This window comes from Mandrillus leucophaeus, unplaced genomic scaffold, assembly GCF_000951045.1.
Source record: "Mandrillus leucophaeus isolate KB7577 unplaced genomic scaffold, Mleu.le_1.0 Scaffold73, whole genome shotgun sequence".
Classification (NCBI taxonomy): domain Eukaryota; kingdom Metazoa; phylum Chordata; class Mammalia; order Primates; family Cercopithecidae; genus Mandrillus; species Mandrillus leucophaeus.
The window spans coordinates 3579415-3594801 of NW_012107919.1; the positions used below are offsets into that span (position 1 = coordinate 3579415).

At 35.8% G+C, this 15387-nt stretch overlaps 1 protein-coding gene across 2 annotated transcripts in view; it reads left to right on the plus strand.

Moving 5' to 3' along the window:
• Window positions 1-15387, plus strand: part of CCDC73 (coiled-coil domain containing 73) — a 172946-nt gene that overhangs the window by 54227 nt on the left and 103332 nt on the right. For both annotated transcript variants that reach the window (XM_011965578.1, XM_011965579.1), the window contains exon 3: window positions 13789-13860. In XM_011965578.1, coding sequence (XP_011820968.1) covers window positions 13789-13860 — 72 coding nt within the window. The remainder of the gene's footprint in view (window positions 1-13788; window positions 13861-15387) is intronic.

Genomic DNA, 15387 nt, shown 5'->3' on the forward strand with positions numbered 1-15387 from the left:
TCTCTGCTTGGTAAATTTGTTTCTTGAGTGGGTACATGTCAGCAATTCTGAAACTACAGGTATACTAGAGTTGAAGAAATAAGCAAATAGATACTGAGAACTAGGTAGATTTTTTCACAGTTGAAAGAATTTACAAATAAGCAAAGGGGAAGTCTAGAATGAGCTCTTTGCTGCTGCATTAAAGTTGGAGATATCTCACGCCAGTGAGAATAGTGATTATTAAAAAGTCAAAAAAACAACAGATGCGGGCAAGGATGCAGAGAAAAAGGAATGCTTTTACACTGTTGGTGGGAGTATAAATTAGTTCAACCATTGTGGAAGATGGTGTGGCGATTGCTCAAAGATCTGAAGGTAAAAATACCATTTGATCCACCAATCCCATTGTTAGGTATATACCCAAAGAAATATAAATCATTATATTATAAAGATATTAATACATGCACACGTATGTTCATTGCAGCACTATTCACAATAGCAAAGACATGGAATCAACCTAAATGCCCATGAGTGATAGACAGGATAAATAAAATGTGGTGTGTACACACCATGGAATACCATGCAGCCGTAAAAAGGAACGAGGTCATGTCCTTTGCAGGGACATGAATGGAGCTGAAAGCTGTTATCCTCAGCAAAGTAATGCAGCAACAGAAAACCAAACACTGCATATTTTCATTTATAAGTGGGAGCTGAATGATGCAAACACATAGACACATGGTGGGGAACAACATACACTGGGGCCTATTGGGGCAGGGATGGGGAGGGAGAACATCAGGAAGAAGAGCTAATGGATGCTAGGCTTAAAACCTAGGTGATGGGTTGATCTGTGCAGCAAACCACCATGGCACACCTTTACCTATGACTATGTAACAGAGCTGCACATCCTGCACATCCTGCACATGTATCCTGGCACTTAAAGTTGAAAAAAAAAAAAAAAGGATTGGGCTGGGCGGGGTGGCTCATGCCTGTAATCCCAGCACTTTAGAAGGCTGAGGCAGGTGAATCACCTGAGGTCAGGAGTTCAAGACCAGCGTGGCCAACATGGTGAAACCACATCTCTACTAAAAATACAAAAATTAGTTGAGTGTGGTGGTGCACTCCTGTAGTCCCAGCTACTTGGGAGCCTGAGGCAGGAGAATTGCTTGAACCTGGGAGGCAGAGGTTGCAGTGAGCCAAGATCACACCACTGTACTCCAGCCTAGGGCAACAGAGTGAGACTCCATTTAAAAAAAAAAAAAAACAAAAGAATTGGAGATATCAGTATGAATTCATGGTTTAATTATATACAGATAGCAAGATAAATATAGACATGTGTATACATGGATTAGCATATATACATATATTTTCTAGCTTTCTCTGCCGAGGGGGCCTAGAAAAACTGACACCCAGATGTTGGGATCTAAATATTATTATCTAGTAAAAGAAACCAGGACTCCTAGTAAAAGGAACCAGGAGACGTGACTTATTTCAGGGCTGGGCATCTTGTAGTGCTGGAAAGTAAGGAAGTACTTAAAATGATGTCAAAAGGATACACAAGACAGCCTGAAAGAGCTCCCACGGTTAAAACTGGAGCAATTTGAACCGCAAAATAATGATATTATTGGATCCCCTATTAATATAAATAAATGATTAAATAGATAAATTGGGGAGAAGGGAATTTATTTATTTATTTATTATTATTTTGAGACAAGGTCTTGCTCTGTTACCTAGGCTGGAGTGCAATGGTACAAACATGGCTCACTGCAGTCTTGACCTCCTGGGCTTAAGCAGTCCTGCTATCTCAGCCTCCAGAGTAGCTGGAACCACAGGTGGCACCATCATGTCTGGTTAAATTTTAAATTTTATGTATAGATGAGGTCTCCTTATGTTGCTCAGGCTTGTCTCAAACTCATGGGCTCAAGCGATCCACCTGCATCGGCCTCCCAAAGTGCTGGGATTACAGGCGTGAGCCACCACACTCAGCTGGGAAAATTATTTACAAAAGAATTTCAGCTACTAAATGTAGGAGGAAAAGGAGAAATAGAAAAATCACCCTTAGAAAATCACAGTAATAATTGCTGCAGGCCAGGCACAGTGACTCACTCCTGTAATCCCAGCACTTTGGGAGGCCGAGGCAGGTGGATCACGAGGTCAGGAGTTCAAGACCAGCTTGGCCAAGGTGGTGAAACCCCATCTCTACTAAAAATACAGAAACTAGCCGGGCATGGTGGCGGGTGCCCATAATCCCAGCTACTCAGGAGGCTGAGGCAGGGAATTGCTTCAATCCAGGAGGCGGAGGTTGCAGTGAACCGAGATCATGCCACTGCCCTCCAGCCTGGGCGACACAGTGAGACAACATCTCAAAAAAAAAAAAAAAAATTGCTGCAGGCAGTATCCACTGATGAATGCCAAATTTGATGGCTGAAACTTTAAGGCAAAACGAGGTAGTCACATAGTCACACAATATTTTTTCCAGATTATTTAGTAATTTACTATAGTGATTTTATATCTTGTTCAAAATTGTTTGCTATTCCTCCCTCCGGGAAGCAGAGCTTAATTCTGTGCCCTAACACCCCACCCTATTGTGGAATAAGTGACTTGTTTCTAATGACTAGAATACGTAAGGGAAAAAATACTAGGTTTACAGTGGAGATACCTGGAAAACACTACCTTAACTAAATGATTAAAGTTAAAATCTCCAGAAATAATTCATGTTGGTATCAGTGATTCACATGAATATCAAATATTCATGATGCAATGTGATGAAAAGGAAACTTTATTCTCTATGACATTCTTCCCCCACACCTAGTATAATCATGAAAAAATATCAGACAAGCCCCATTTGAGGGACATTCTACAAGATACCTCAATAATACTCTTCAAAAGTGTCAAAATCAGTAAAAACAAGGAAAGACTGAGAAACTTTGACAGAATGGAGGAATCTAAGGAGACATGATGACTAAATGCAATGTGGTAACCTGGACTGGATCCTGGAACAGATACTGGTGGAAAAAGTAGTGAGATCTGAAATAAACTCTGTGCTCTAGTTAATAGTGTAGTACCAATGTTATTTTCTCAGCCTTTGATAAATGTATCATTGTAACCTAAGATGTTAACATTAGGGGAAGCTGGGTGAAGAGTATACGGGAACTCTCTACTATCTTTGCAACTTTTCTGTAAATCTAAAATTGTTTCACAATAAAAAATTTAAAAATATTAGGACTTTGAAACAGTGAAAATTCAATAAATAGTACAGTACAAATTGAATACGGTTTCTTTTTTATTTTTAAGAGATATTAAGCAAGCAAACTATATTTGGTGGCTCATTTAACATTTAGTGAGGACTTATTATGCCAAGTTTTAGCGCTTATTATAGTATCATGCAAAAAAAAGGTGTGCACAAGATATTCTGAAAGTATGGATAAGGAAATGCATAACTTTACTGGAGGATTGAGGGAAGCTTCATGGAAGGAATAACTCATTTGGGATATAATGGATGAGTAGGAATTTTGGATCAGTCTTTCCAAGGATTTATCAGTTGTGTTAAACTTTTCGAGGAATTAAGTTTTGGCTTTGATTCTCTCCACTGTATATTTGTTTTATGTTTTATTAATATCTGCTCTTATCTTCATTATTTCATTCCTTTATTTTATTTAATTGGCTGTTATTTTTGTTTTAAAATTGTAGAGATGTGTATTTAGCTTATTAATTTTCACCTTTTTTTCTTTTCTAATATAAGGCATTTATAAGACTATAAATTATCCTCAATATGGCTTCAGCTGGATCCTAATTTTTATATATTGTATTTTTATTATTCAAATTATTTTCTAATTTTCTTATAATTTATTCTTCAACATATGGGCTATTTAGACGTATAGTTCTTTTAAGAATATTTGAGTATTTTATTTTTTGCTAACTTAAAAAGTTGATTTCTAGCTTATTTCCACTGTATCAGATAATATAGTCCATGTAATTGCAGCCACTTAATATATGTAGAGATTTGCTTTCTGGCCAAGCATATAATTGATTTTGGTAAATATTCTAACACTGATTAATTTGAAAAGAATGTGTATTCTGCATTTCTTAGGTGCAGTGTTCTGTGAATATGAATTATATAGATCAACTTTGTCAGTCTTGTTAAAGTCTTCTATATTATTACTGTTTATTTTGTCTATGTTTTCCGTATTTTTTTCTCTCTGTTTCAGTCTAGCTATTTTTTTCTGTCCTTTCACTTTACTAATCCTCTCTTCAATTTGTCTAATCTGCTGATAAACTCAATCTATTGAGTTCTTAATTTGATTTATTATATTTTTAAGTTCTAATATTTCCATTTGGTTTGTCTTTTATAATTTTCAGTCCTCTGTGGAAATTCATTTTGTTATATATTTCCTTGAGCATGTTAATCATATATGTTTTAAAGTCTATGTCAATAAATCCAATATCTGGACTTCTTGTAGATCCATTTCTATTGTCTCTCTTTTTCTCTTGGTTTTTGGTCATTTGACCTTATCTTCGGTGAAATAGAGTAAATTTTGATTCAATGACTGACTTTGTGCATGAAAAATTGTAAAGGAAATTTGAGGCTTTGGATGGTATTATCTTTCTTTAGAGAGATTTACTTTTGCTTCTGAAAGTTGGAGTTGGGCAGATTATTTTACTAGTCAGAGATTGAGTTACCTGGAAGCTGTTTTCATCTTTGTGAGGAGTAGTTTATTTCCACTTTCTACTCTAAGAGTGTAGCTCTTTGGAGTTCCAACTAAAATTCTGGGATATTTGCCAGAGTCCCTCCTCCTTGGCGGGCCCTGACCACTAAGCCTATCCTCATAAGACTGCTGGCGGATCTGCCTGTTTCTCAGCCTCTAGTGAACTATCAGATGCTGATTATCAGGATTACTTCTTTATGGTTCTCTTCTCTGTATGATCTTGGAGATGTATTCTACATCATCAGTCTTTTTGCAGGATCATGAAATTGTAGAAATTTAGAGATGAAAGTGACCTGAGATACTTTCTAGACCAACCTAAAACCCAGAGACTCATACTCACATCTCCCCATTCCTTGTCCAGTGCTCTTCCATTAACATGTATAAGTTAGCTGAAATGAATAAAGTTATTAACATAAAATTGAGTTATATTGTAAAGTGTTAGATAGCAAAATGTCTTCAGTTGTAATGAGCAAAACACGTAAGTGTTTTATAAGCTAGAAGGTAGGACAACAAGATATAGTAGTCTCTCCTTATTTTTGTGGGGGTAAGTTCTAGGACCTGCAGCAGATGCCTGAAACCTCAGATAGTATCACACCCTGTGCAATGTATACTGTTTTTCCCTATGTGCACATACCTGTAATGAAGTTTAATTTATAAATTATGCATATAAGAAGTTAAAAACAGCTAAAAATAGAATAATTACAGCAATATACTATAATAAAATTATGCAAATGTGGTCTCACTTTCTGTCAAAATATCTTATTGTATTATATTAACCTGTTTTTGGACAATGGTTGACTACAGGTAACTGAAACCTCAGAAAGTGAACCCATGGATAAGGGGGGATTACTGAAAAGTAAAAAAAAATAAAAAAGACATCTTAATTCACTAAACTGTATTTCACTTCTTAACTGTATAGTAATTAATAAAAGTAAGAGGGGACATTACTCATTTTTTTCTGTATTAACCTAAAATGGTAATGATATTTGAATAAAATGGAATGTTTAAAATTTATAATGATCTACAAATTAACAGTCCGAATCAACAAAATAGTTTATATTGAATCCACAATGTGTGCATTTTAGAAGTTAGACATCATTTTTGATACATGTCCTTATCATATAGATAGAATTATTGATAAGGAGTGGGGATGCACAGTAATATAGCACAGAAGTAACAAGTAACAGACACCTTCCTTCAGAATTCAGGCAGTTGACACGTGATGTGAGTAGGGCAGGAATTTTTTTGACCTGGAAAGCCTATATCTTCAGTTCAACCTACATCTGCCATTCAGCTCCAAGTAATTATTGGCATGTAGAAAAATAAGCTCTGTGCTATCCAGCTTTTTCAGTTATTGAAGAGAACCTAGAAATCCAGATTTCAACATGAAATCTACTGGATTCTAAAAATAGGAAGTAAGTTGAAAGTTTTAAAACAAAACATATTTCTGAGCCAAATCATCTCTACAATGGGGATAAAAGATCTCTACCACAAATCTTTTAGGCTTTTAAATTATGCATTAATTTGATAACCTTTTATAAGCCATTTCTCAATCTATGCCTTAAGAGAATTGAAAATTTAATGGGCATCACATGCCATGCAAATTAATGACTATACTATCACATAGTGTGTATTATTATGTATCATAATAGAATCATGAGCGAAGTGTTAGGGTAGTCAGAAAGGGCACATTAAATTTGTTAAATATCCAAAGAATAAATTTTTGAATTCTAAATTAGCAGTAAATAAAAGTCAGTGGAGTTTTGGGTAGTTTAAAATAATGACTTTCTAAGAAAAGTATGAGGGAAAACTGGGTAATTAATGGTATTTGTGGTAAATAACATTAAGCAGCATTTCAATACACCATAAAATTAAAAACGGTATGGATAGAATCATACCCCTTTCTGATCATTATGATTTGTAGAATGTATATCTTTATACCACATGGAAAATGCATAAAATGGGTTTTAGCCACATTGCAGAAAAATAGCATTAGAATATACTTGTACTAGAGTAGGATTTTATTAACTTTATGCTTTCTGTTAAAAATTATTATTTAACTTTTTACTAGAGCCTTAATTTTTTCTTCTATTTATTCTTTAAGCAGCTTTTAAAAGTTATTAATAAAAATTATTATTAAATGTCAATGAGAAAAAATATTAAATTTAATAAAAATGTTATCTCTAACTTCAATAAAGTACCTAGAATACAGAATCTTAAAAGTGTTTATTTTTTATTAGATGCCTTAGGACTACAAGGATATAAGTGTTTTTACAAAAACAATAAAAGAGGAGTAATTTGATGGTTTATTTACTCTTTATAACCTTTAGAAAGTGTCATGCCTTTTTTAAAGTGTTTGCTTCAGGCTGTAGTTTTACAAGATGGGCTATGTATTGGTCAGGCCTCTTCAATTCTTGACCCTGAACAGATTTAGGTACATACACCAGGCACATGTCCAAGCAGCCAAAATTGTAACTGAGTACTTATACATTCCTTTTCAAACTCATAAGCCACCTCCTACGAAATTGCTCAACTCAGTTTCTCATGTTGTCTAAGAAAATACTAATCACTCTTCCAGATAGTTTCTTGGTCTGAAAAGTACTCAAGATAAATATTTCTAACATTCATGGGCTAGCCTAAAAGTTTATATTTAAACAAATCTCTTTCTTAATAGTATTTAAACTACTATTTTCACATTTGTCAACTTAATCTATGACAAAGATTTCTGATATAGAAAAGTATCTATTAATATTAGAACATTCATAGCAATTCTTAAATTATTTTGTTTTTCATTCAACAAATATTTCTAGTTTTTATTTTGAGATGTTTTACCAAATAACCAGATTGTGCTTGCATATTTAACATAGGTAAAATGATTTTGAATGGTTTCCTAAATTTGAGGGGATATAAAGATTAATTTCTGAAGTTTTTGAAGGAAAGGAATATGTATCATAACAACCCATATTGTTCTGCAGCATCCACAGTCTCTTCAAGGTAATGTAATGCAGCATTTAAGAGACTTTGGAGACAGATGATCTGAGTTCGAATACTGGCTCTGCTGTTTACCTCCTGTGTGACTTTAGGCAAGCTATTTACCCTCTTGCTATCTCAGGTTCCTTATGTATACAATGGCAATAGTAAGAGAACCTACCTCATATTATGTCCAAGATTAAATTAATCAATAAATAAAAAGTACTTAGAACAATATCTAGATCATGGTAAGACCTCAGAACCCACTCTAACCAATGAAAGAGAAGTGGTTAAAAGAGAACCAGACCTACATGATGAAAACAGTATCTTGTACATTTTCAGTCCAGCTGCTTTGAGAAGAGGTGCATGTTTTATGTACAGTCCTTCCCAGAACAAATGTATGTATGTACATTTATTTCCTTTTTCAATATGTTTTGATAATAGAAAGGTATTACTGTAAGAGATTGTAATCTCTAATCATTTATATATCTTGTAGTATATACTGTTGGTAGGGATTTCCTCCCTTCTTCCATGTTGGAAAAACCCTAATTGTGTCATAGGGTCCACCTCTCATGAATGTGAGTCAGATAAGTCCTCACTGGTATTAATCACATATAAAGATCCAATATACTTCCCCTGTCAATGACTGGCTTAGGAGAGGGTATGTGACCCAGTTATGGCTAATGAAATACTAGGGAATGCGTGTTGGGAAGCTTCTGGGAAAGGTTTTGTTAACCTTTTATTAAGAGAATATACTTTTTCTACTGCAAGATGTTCTCTGACTTGTCATTAATGCCTAAAATGAAAGTAACCATTTTGCAACCATGAGGGGTGGAAAGCATGATGAAAGTCACTGATAATGGCAAAATGGAAAGATGGGCAGAATCATAGTATTGATGATATTGTTGAGTGGGCCACTGAAATAATCAATTGTAGAAGCACTCTACATTTAGACTGTTGTTCATATGAGATGCTAACTCCCATAAGCCATTGTGAGCTGGATTTTGTTGTTACTTGCTGCTAAAAAAGTTCTAAATGAGACAACTTTCATGAAAGTCTACCTTTGAGTAACATAGCATAAGTGTGTATATGTGTATATATGTATAATAAATCAAAGGACATAAAAGTGTGTCATAGGCCGGGTGTGGTGGCTCACGCTTGTAATCCCAGCACTTTGGGAGGCCCAGGCGAGCAGATCACGAGGTCAGGAGATCGAGACCATCCTGGCTAACACAGTGAAACCCCGTCTCTACTAAAAATACATAAAATTAGCCAGGTGTGGTGGCGGGTGCCTGTAGTCCCAGCTACTCGGGAGGCCGAGGCAGGAGAATGGCGTGAATCCAGGAGGCAGAGCTTGCAGTGAGCTGAGATTGTGCCACTGCACTCCAGCCTGGGCAACAGAGCGAGACTCTGTCTCACAAAAATAAAATAAAATAAAATAAAAATAAAAATAAAATAAAAGAGTGAGTCATAGAAAAATATTTCATTTAAAAAGCACATATGTTATCTGTTAATATCTACTCTTTGGTTTCTCTCCAACATGTTGTTATGAAAGTTGTCAAACACACAGCAAAACTGAAAGAATTTTTACAGTGAACACTCATACAACATTAACATTTTACTATTTTTGCTTTATCACATATCTGTGTATCCCTCTTTTGACTTCATTCTGATGATTTCAAAGTAAATTGCAGACATCAGTATACTTCCTCCTGATATTTAAAATGAATATCATGGGCCGGGCGCAGTGGCTCATTCCTGTAATTGCATCACTTTGGGAGGCTGAGGTGGGCAGATCATCTGAGGTCAGGAGTTCCAGACCAGCCTGGCCAACATGGTAGAACCCTGTTTCTACTAAAAATATAAAAATTAGCTGGGCATGGTGTCATGCACCTGTAATCTCAGCTATCTGAAAGGCTGAGGCAGGAGAATTGCTTGAACCTGGGATGCGGAGGTTGCAGTGAGCCGAGATCGTACCACTGCACTCCAGGCTGGGTCTGGGTGACAGAGTGAGACTCTGTCTCAAAAAATAAAAAATAAAATAAATATCATTACAAAGAGTTTACTATTTCTCTACAGCATTTTTCCTTACACTAAAGCTTATATACAATGAAATGTACACATCTTAGCTGTACATTCAGTGAGTGTTGACAGATGAATACACTTGTATAATTGAAACCTTATGAAGACGTAAAATATTCTCATCAACCCAGAAAGCTCCCTCATCCCTCTTCCCAGGCAAATGCTATCCTTAATGCTCACCCCAAGGGATAATTACTCTCTTGATTTTTTACCAAACTCAATTAGTTATATTTGTTCCACCATTTCATTTAAATGGAATCATCATTGTGTATTGTTTTGGGTAAGGGTGCTTTCACTCAGCATGTTTTTAATTAATTTATGTTGTATATATTAGCATACAAATTCTATAAATGCTTTTCAAAGTGTATACTTATATAACTCATTTTCTCTGATGTGATTATAAGTTGCATTTTAAATTTTGGTTTCTGCATATTCATTGTTAAAATATAGAAATGTGACATTGTTTTTTGTGTGTTAATCTTGTACCCTGTGACCTTGTTAAATTCACTTACTAGTTCTGGGAGTTTTTTTGTAGGTTCCTTGGTATTTTCTATGCATACAATCATATCATCTGCAAATAGAGGTAGTTTTATTTTGTCCTTTCCAATCAGTTTATTTGTTTGTTTATACCTTATAGCAGTGGCTAAAACTTTCAGTATTATATTTAATAAGAACGATGAGAATAGACATCCCTGCATTATTTCTGATCTTAAAGTGGAAGCATTCAATCTTTCACCATTAAATATGATGCCAAATGTAGGGTTTTTGTAAATGCTCTTTACAAAAAGCAAGGATAATATCTTTTATTCCTAACTCGTTCAGAGTTTTTATCAAGAATAGATGTTGAATTTTGTTAAGTGCTTTGTCTGTGTCAGTTGATACGATCATATGATTAGCATATTGATGTAATAAATTACACTGATTGATTTTCAACTGTTGAACCAGCTTTGCATACCTGCAATGAATTCCACTTGTCATGGTGTATAATTTTTAAATTACATTGTTGGATTCTATTTGCTAATATGTTATTAAGGATTTTTGCATCAAAATTTGTGAGAAATATTGGTCAGAGTAATCCCTTTGTGCTGTCTTTGGTATTGGTATTATGGTAAATAGGTCTGATAAAATCAGTTAGTATGTGTTTCCTCCTCTTCTACTTTTCTGAAAGGGACTGTGTAAAAGTGGTGCTAATTCTTTAAATATTTGGTAGTATTCTCCAGTGAAACCATCTGGGCCTGAAGATTTGTTAGACTTTTTTATTAAAAACTCAACTCTTTTAATAGTTACAGGGCTGTTTAGATTGTCTGTATTATCTTGGTTGAGTTTTGATAGTTTGTGGCTTTCGAGACATTGACCAATTTCTCTAAGTTGCCAAATTTATGACTGTGAAGTTTTTTGTAGCATTTGCTTATTATCTTTTTAATAGTTACATTTTTGTACATGGTTTCTTTTAGCTCTTTGACCATATTTAAAATAGTTTGATTAAAAGTTTTATGTATTTTTCTTGTAAATTTGTTTGAGTTCTTTGTAGGTTCTGGATATTAGCTTTGTCAGATGAGTAGATTGCAAAAATTTTCTCCCATTCTGTAGGTTGCCTGTTCACTCTGATGGTAGTTTCTTTTGCTGTGCAGAAGCTCTTTAGTTTAATTAGATCCCATTTGTCAATTTTGGCTTTTGTTGCCATTGCTTTTGGTGTTTTAGACATGAAGTCCTTGCCCAACCCCATCAAAAAGTGGGCAAAGGATATGAACAGACACTTCTCAGAAGAAGACATTTATGCAGCTAACAGACACATGAAAAAATGCTCATCATCACTAGCCATCAGATAAATGCAAATCAAAACCACAATGAGATACCATCTCACACCAGTTAGAATGGCGATCATTAAAAAGTCAGGAAGCAACAGATGCTGGAGAGGATGTGGAGAAATAGGAACACTTTTACACTGTTGGTGGGACTGTAAACTAGTTCAACCATTGTGGAAGACAGTGTGGCGATTCCTCAAGGATCTAGAACTAGAAATACCATTTGACCTAGCCATCCCAAAAGATTGTAAATCATGCTTCTATAAAGACACATGCACACGTATGTTTATTATGGCACTATTCACAATAGCAAAGACTTGGAACCAACCCAAATGTCCATCAATGATAGACTGGATTAAGAAAATGTGGCACATATACACCATGGAATACTATGCAGCCATTAAAAAGGATGAGTTCATGTCCTTTGTAGGGACATGGATGCAGTTGGAAACCATCATTCTCAGCAGACTATCTCAAGAACAGAAAACCAAACACCGCATGTTCTCACTCACAGGTGGGAATTGAACAATGAGAACACTTGGACACAGGAAGGGGAACATCACACACTGGGGCCTGTTGTGGGGTGAGGGGAGGGGGGAGGGATAGCATTAGGAGATATACCTAATGTAAATGATGAGTTAATGGGTGCAGCACACCAACATGGCACATGTATACATATGTAACAAACCTGCACGTTGTGCACATGTGCCCTAGAACATAAAATAATTTTTAAAAAAGTTTTATGTCCAATTCTGGGCTTCCTAAAGTATAATTTCCATTAATGTTTTTCCCTTATAATGGGCTACTCTTTGCTTTTTCTTTGCATGCCTTGTAACTTTTGTTGAAAACATTTTGGATATATGGCAGCTCTGGAAATCGACTCTTCTCACTTTCTAGGGTTCCTGCTTCTTGTCTTTGTTTAGTGTGTATTTGAACTAATTTGTAGTCTGTTGTCTTTGTTGTGTGTGGCTACTGACTTTGCTGTTATTTTAGTGGTCAGCTAGTGATTACAGAGATTTCTTTAAATAATACCAAAGGAACCAAAGGGGAAAAAATATCTCCTAGTTTTTGCAGAAGGACTCTGTGTGTGTTTGTTGAGGCACACCTTCAATACTTAAACCAGGTAGTTTTCTACTCTGCCTGTTAAAGTTTTCAGCAGAAGCTTCAGATTTCTCTAATGATACTTTATGTTTATGATGTGGGCGAATTCAGGAGTATTACATTATTTTAAACAAAACCAGAGAATATTTCTAAATGACTGCTTCCTGCTTGGCATTGGGCCTCCCCACTTGACTTTGAATCTTCTCTTTGTCTTGCTTCCCAGAGAAACTCTGTCTTTGCAGCTCTCCTTGCTGTATCTCCTTGTTCTTTTTACTTGATGCTTATTGGCATGGTGGTGGTGGAAGATAGGGAAAGAAGGGCATTCTCTGATATTCTCATTAAACCTTAGTCTTAGGTGAACCTGAGTCTCAGGATGAGATCTTCATGAGTGTTTGGTCCCTCCTTCGTATGTAATGCTGGGCCTAGCATGTATCCCTGCCCCTCTCAAAATGAAAGAACTGTTGTTGCCTTGTTTTCCCAGTCCTCCTCTTCCCAATTGCTGCTTAAAGGAGATAAGGAAGATAGGTCTGCCTAGGTAGAATTTTTAGTGATGACTTTTGGTCCACTTGCCCAGCTGCAGAGGGTTTCCACTAGTGCTTTTAGCTATAGTTTCTGTTGCCCTCCCCTCTGCAGATTAAGGGTTTTGATCTGTAGAGGAAATAGGGAAGATGGCTTGTGAGTGCTCTTCCCCTGCATAGCCAGTGCTGCAGGGGAAAGTTTTTATAGGATTTTTCTCAATCTTTTCTGTAAGCACCTGGTATGTTTCCTAGAAGAAAAGCCTGCTAGAAAGTGTAAATCTCTCTATTTCAGGAGATTCATATTTTTACAGTAGCCTACATTCTACCTTTAGCAATGTATTAAGGACTTTTCATTGAAACTTCTTACCAGTCCTCGGTAGCTTATGTCCCAGGTAAGCAAATGTCAGGATTCTGTTTCTCTAGGCATGTGTCTCTATCCAGATTTTGGGTACTTGATTGATCTGGGACCTCAGTTCTATGATGGACTTGTCTATTTAATTTGCAGTTTGTCTAGATTTTTTTCTTGTTGTAAAGGTGGGAGTATGCTATTTCTATATTTCTCCAGAAAGAGCTGAAACTGGAAGTTTTAAAGTCTTTATTTTTATAGCACTTTTCTTTTTCTTTTTGACTTAGGAAGCAGAAATTCATTATGAAGAGCAGATTGGTAAAATTATTGTGGAGACACAGGAACTTAAATGGCAAAAGGTAAGTGATATGGTTAAGGCTTTGTGTCCCCAGCCAAATCTCATCTTGAATTGTAATCCATATAACTCACACATGTTAAGGGAGAGACAAGGTGGAGGTAATTGAATCATTTGGGTGATTTCCCCATGCTGTTCTCCTGATAGTTCTCATGAGATCTAATGGTTTTATAAGGGGTTCTTCCCTCTTCGCTCAGCACTTCTCCTTTCTGTCACCTTGTAAAGAAGGTGCCTTGCTTCCCCTTCTCCTTCCATCATGATTGTAAGTTTCCTGAGGCCTCCACAGCCATGCTGAACTGTGAGGCAATTAAACCTCTTTCCTTTATAAAGTACCCAGTCTTGGGCAGTTCTTTATAGCAGTATGAAAGCTGACTAATACAGTGAGTATTTTTTTTTCTCGCAGATTAGTATTTATAGCATCTATTTTAAAATGTATTCTAATCCTTATTGCCAAGTTAATTTTTAAATTTTCTAACAGATTCAGGGGTTAGTGGATTATTTAAATAAAATCTCAAGAAAATCCCAACTAAAGCTGTTGGTAACATTTAGGCTTCCAGAAAACAGAATAAAAATTTTGTTCAGGCTTTTTGATACAGCACTGTGAATAACTCTGAAAACTATTTTACATCTGAGAAACACATTGTGTGTTACAGGGGAGTGAGAATATTTTGAAAGCAATGAAACCTCATAAGTAGTACCATATTTTCCCAGGGTGTTATTACATAATGTAACCAAATATTAAAAAATAGTGTCAGCTCTTATTTTCTCCGTAGCTTTATCTGTATTGAAGCATTTATGATCGTGTTTCTCATGCTGTTCCATCAGAGTAATCTTAACAACTAAAACCTGGAAGTGTAATTATGCTGATTTCTGTTCTCATTGTTTGGTAATATTGAAACAGGAATTGGGGGTAACATCAGAATCAGAAGTCAGGTGATAGTGGATAGACAAAACTAGAAATAATTGGAATTTCGAGGTTAGACAGATCCAAAGGTTGTGCAGATTATGGGAGTAAAATCAGGGTTGAATTATTTGAAGGACGAGTATGAAACAGACCTATCTGTGGAGGGAAAGAATATGGAGGGAAATAATATGGAGGGAAAGAATAGGTAAATACTAAGTACAACTAATTTTCAAGCAGATTTTAAAATGTAAAGTTATATCTTGTTTTTGCATAGAGCTAACAGCATAAAGTTATCACAATCCCTAAGGTAATCAGTAAGTTTAATGAACCCAATTTAACAAGCAACTGCAGTGAGTAGCTCACACCTGTAATCCCAGCACTTTGGTAGGCCAAGGCAGGAGGGTTACTTGAGGCCAGGAGTTCAAGACCTGGGCAACATAGTGAGACCTTGTCTCTATTTAAAAATACATATATTAGCAGGACATGGTGGCATGTGCCTGTAGTCCTACCTCCTCGAGAGGCTGAGGTGGGAGGATCACTTGAGTCCAGGAGTTTGAGACTATAGTGAGCTATGTTTGTGCCATTGCACTCCAGCCTGAGTGCAGAGTGAGAAGCTGTCTCTAAAAA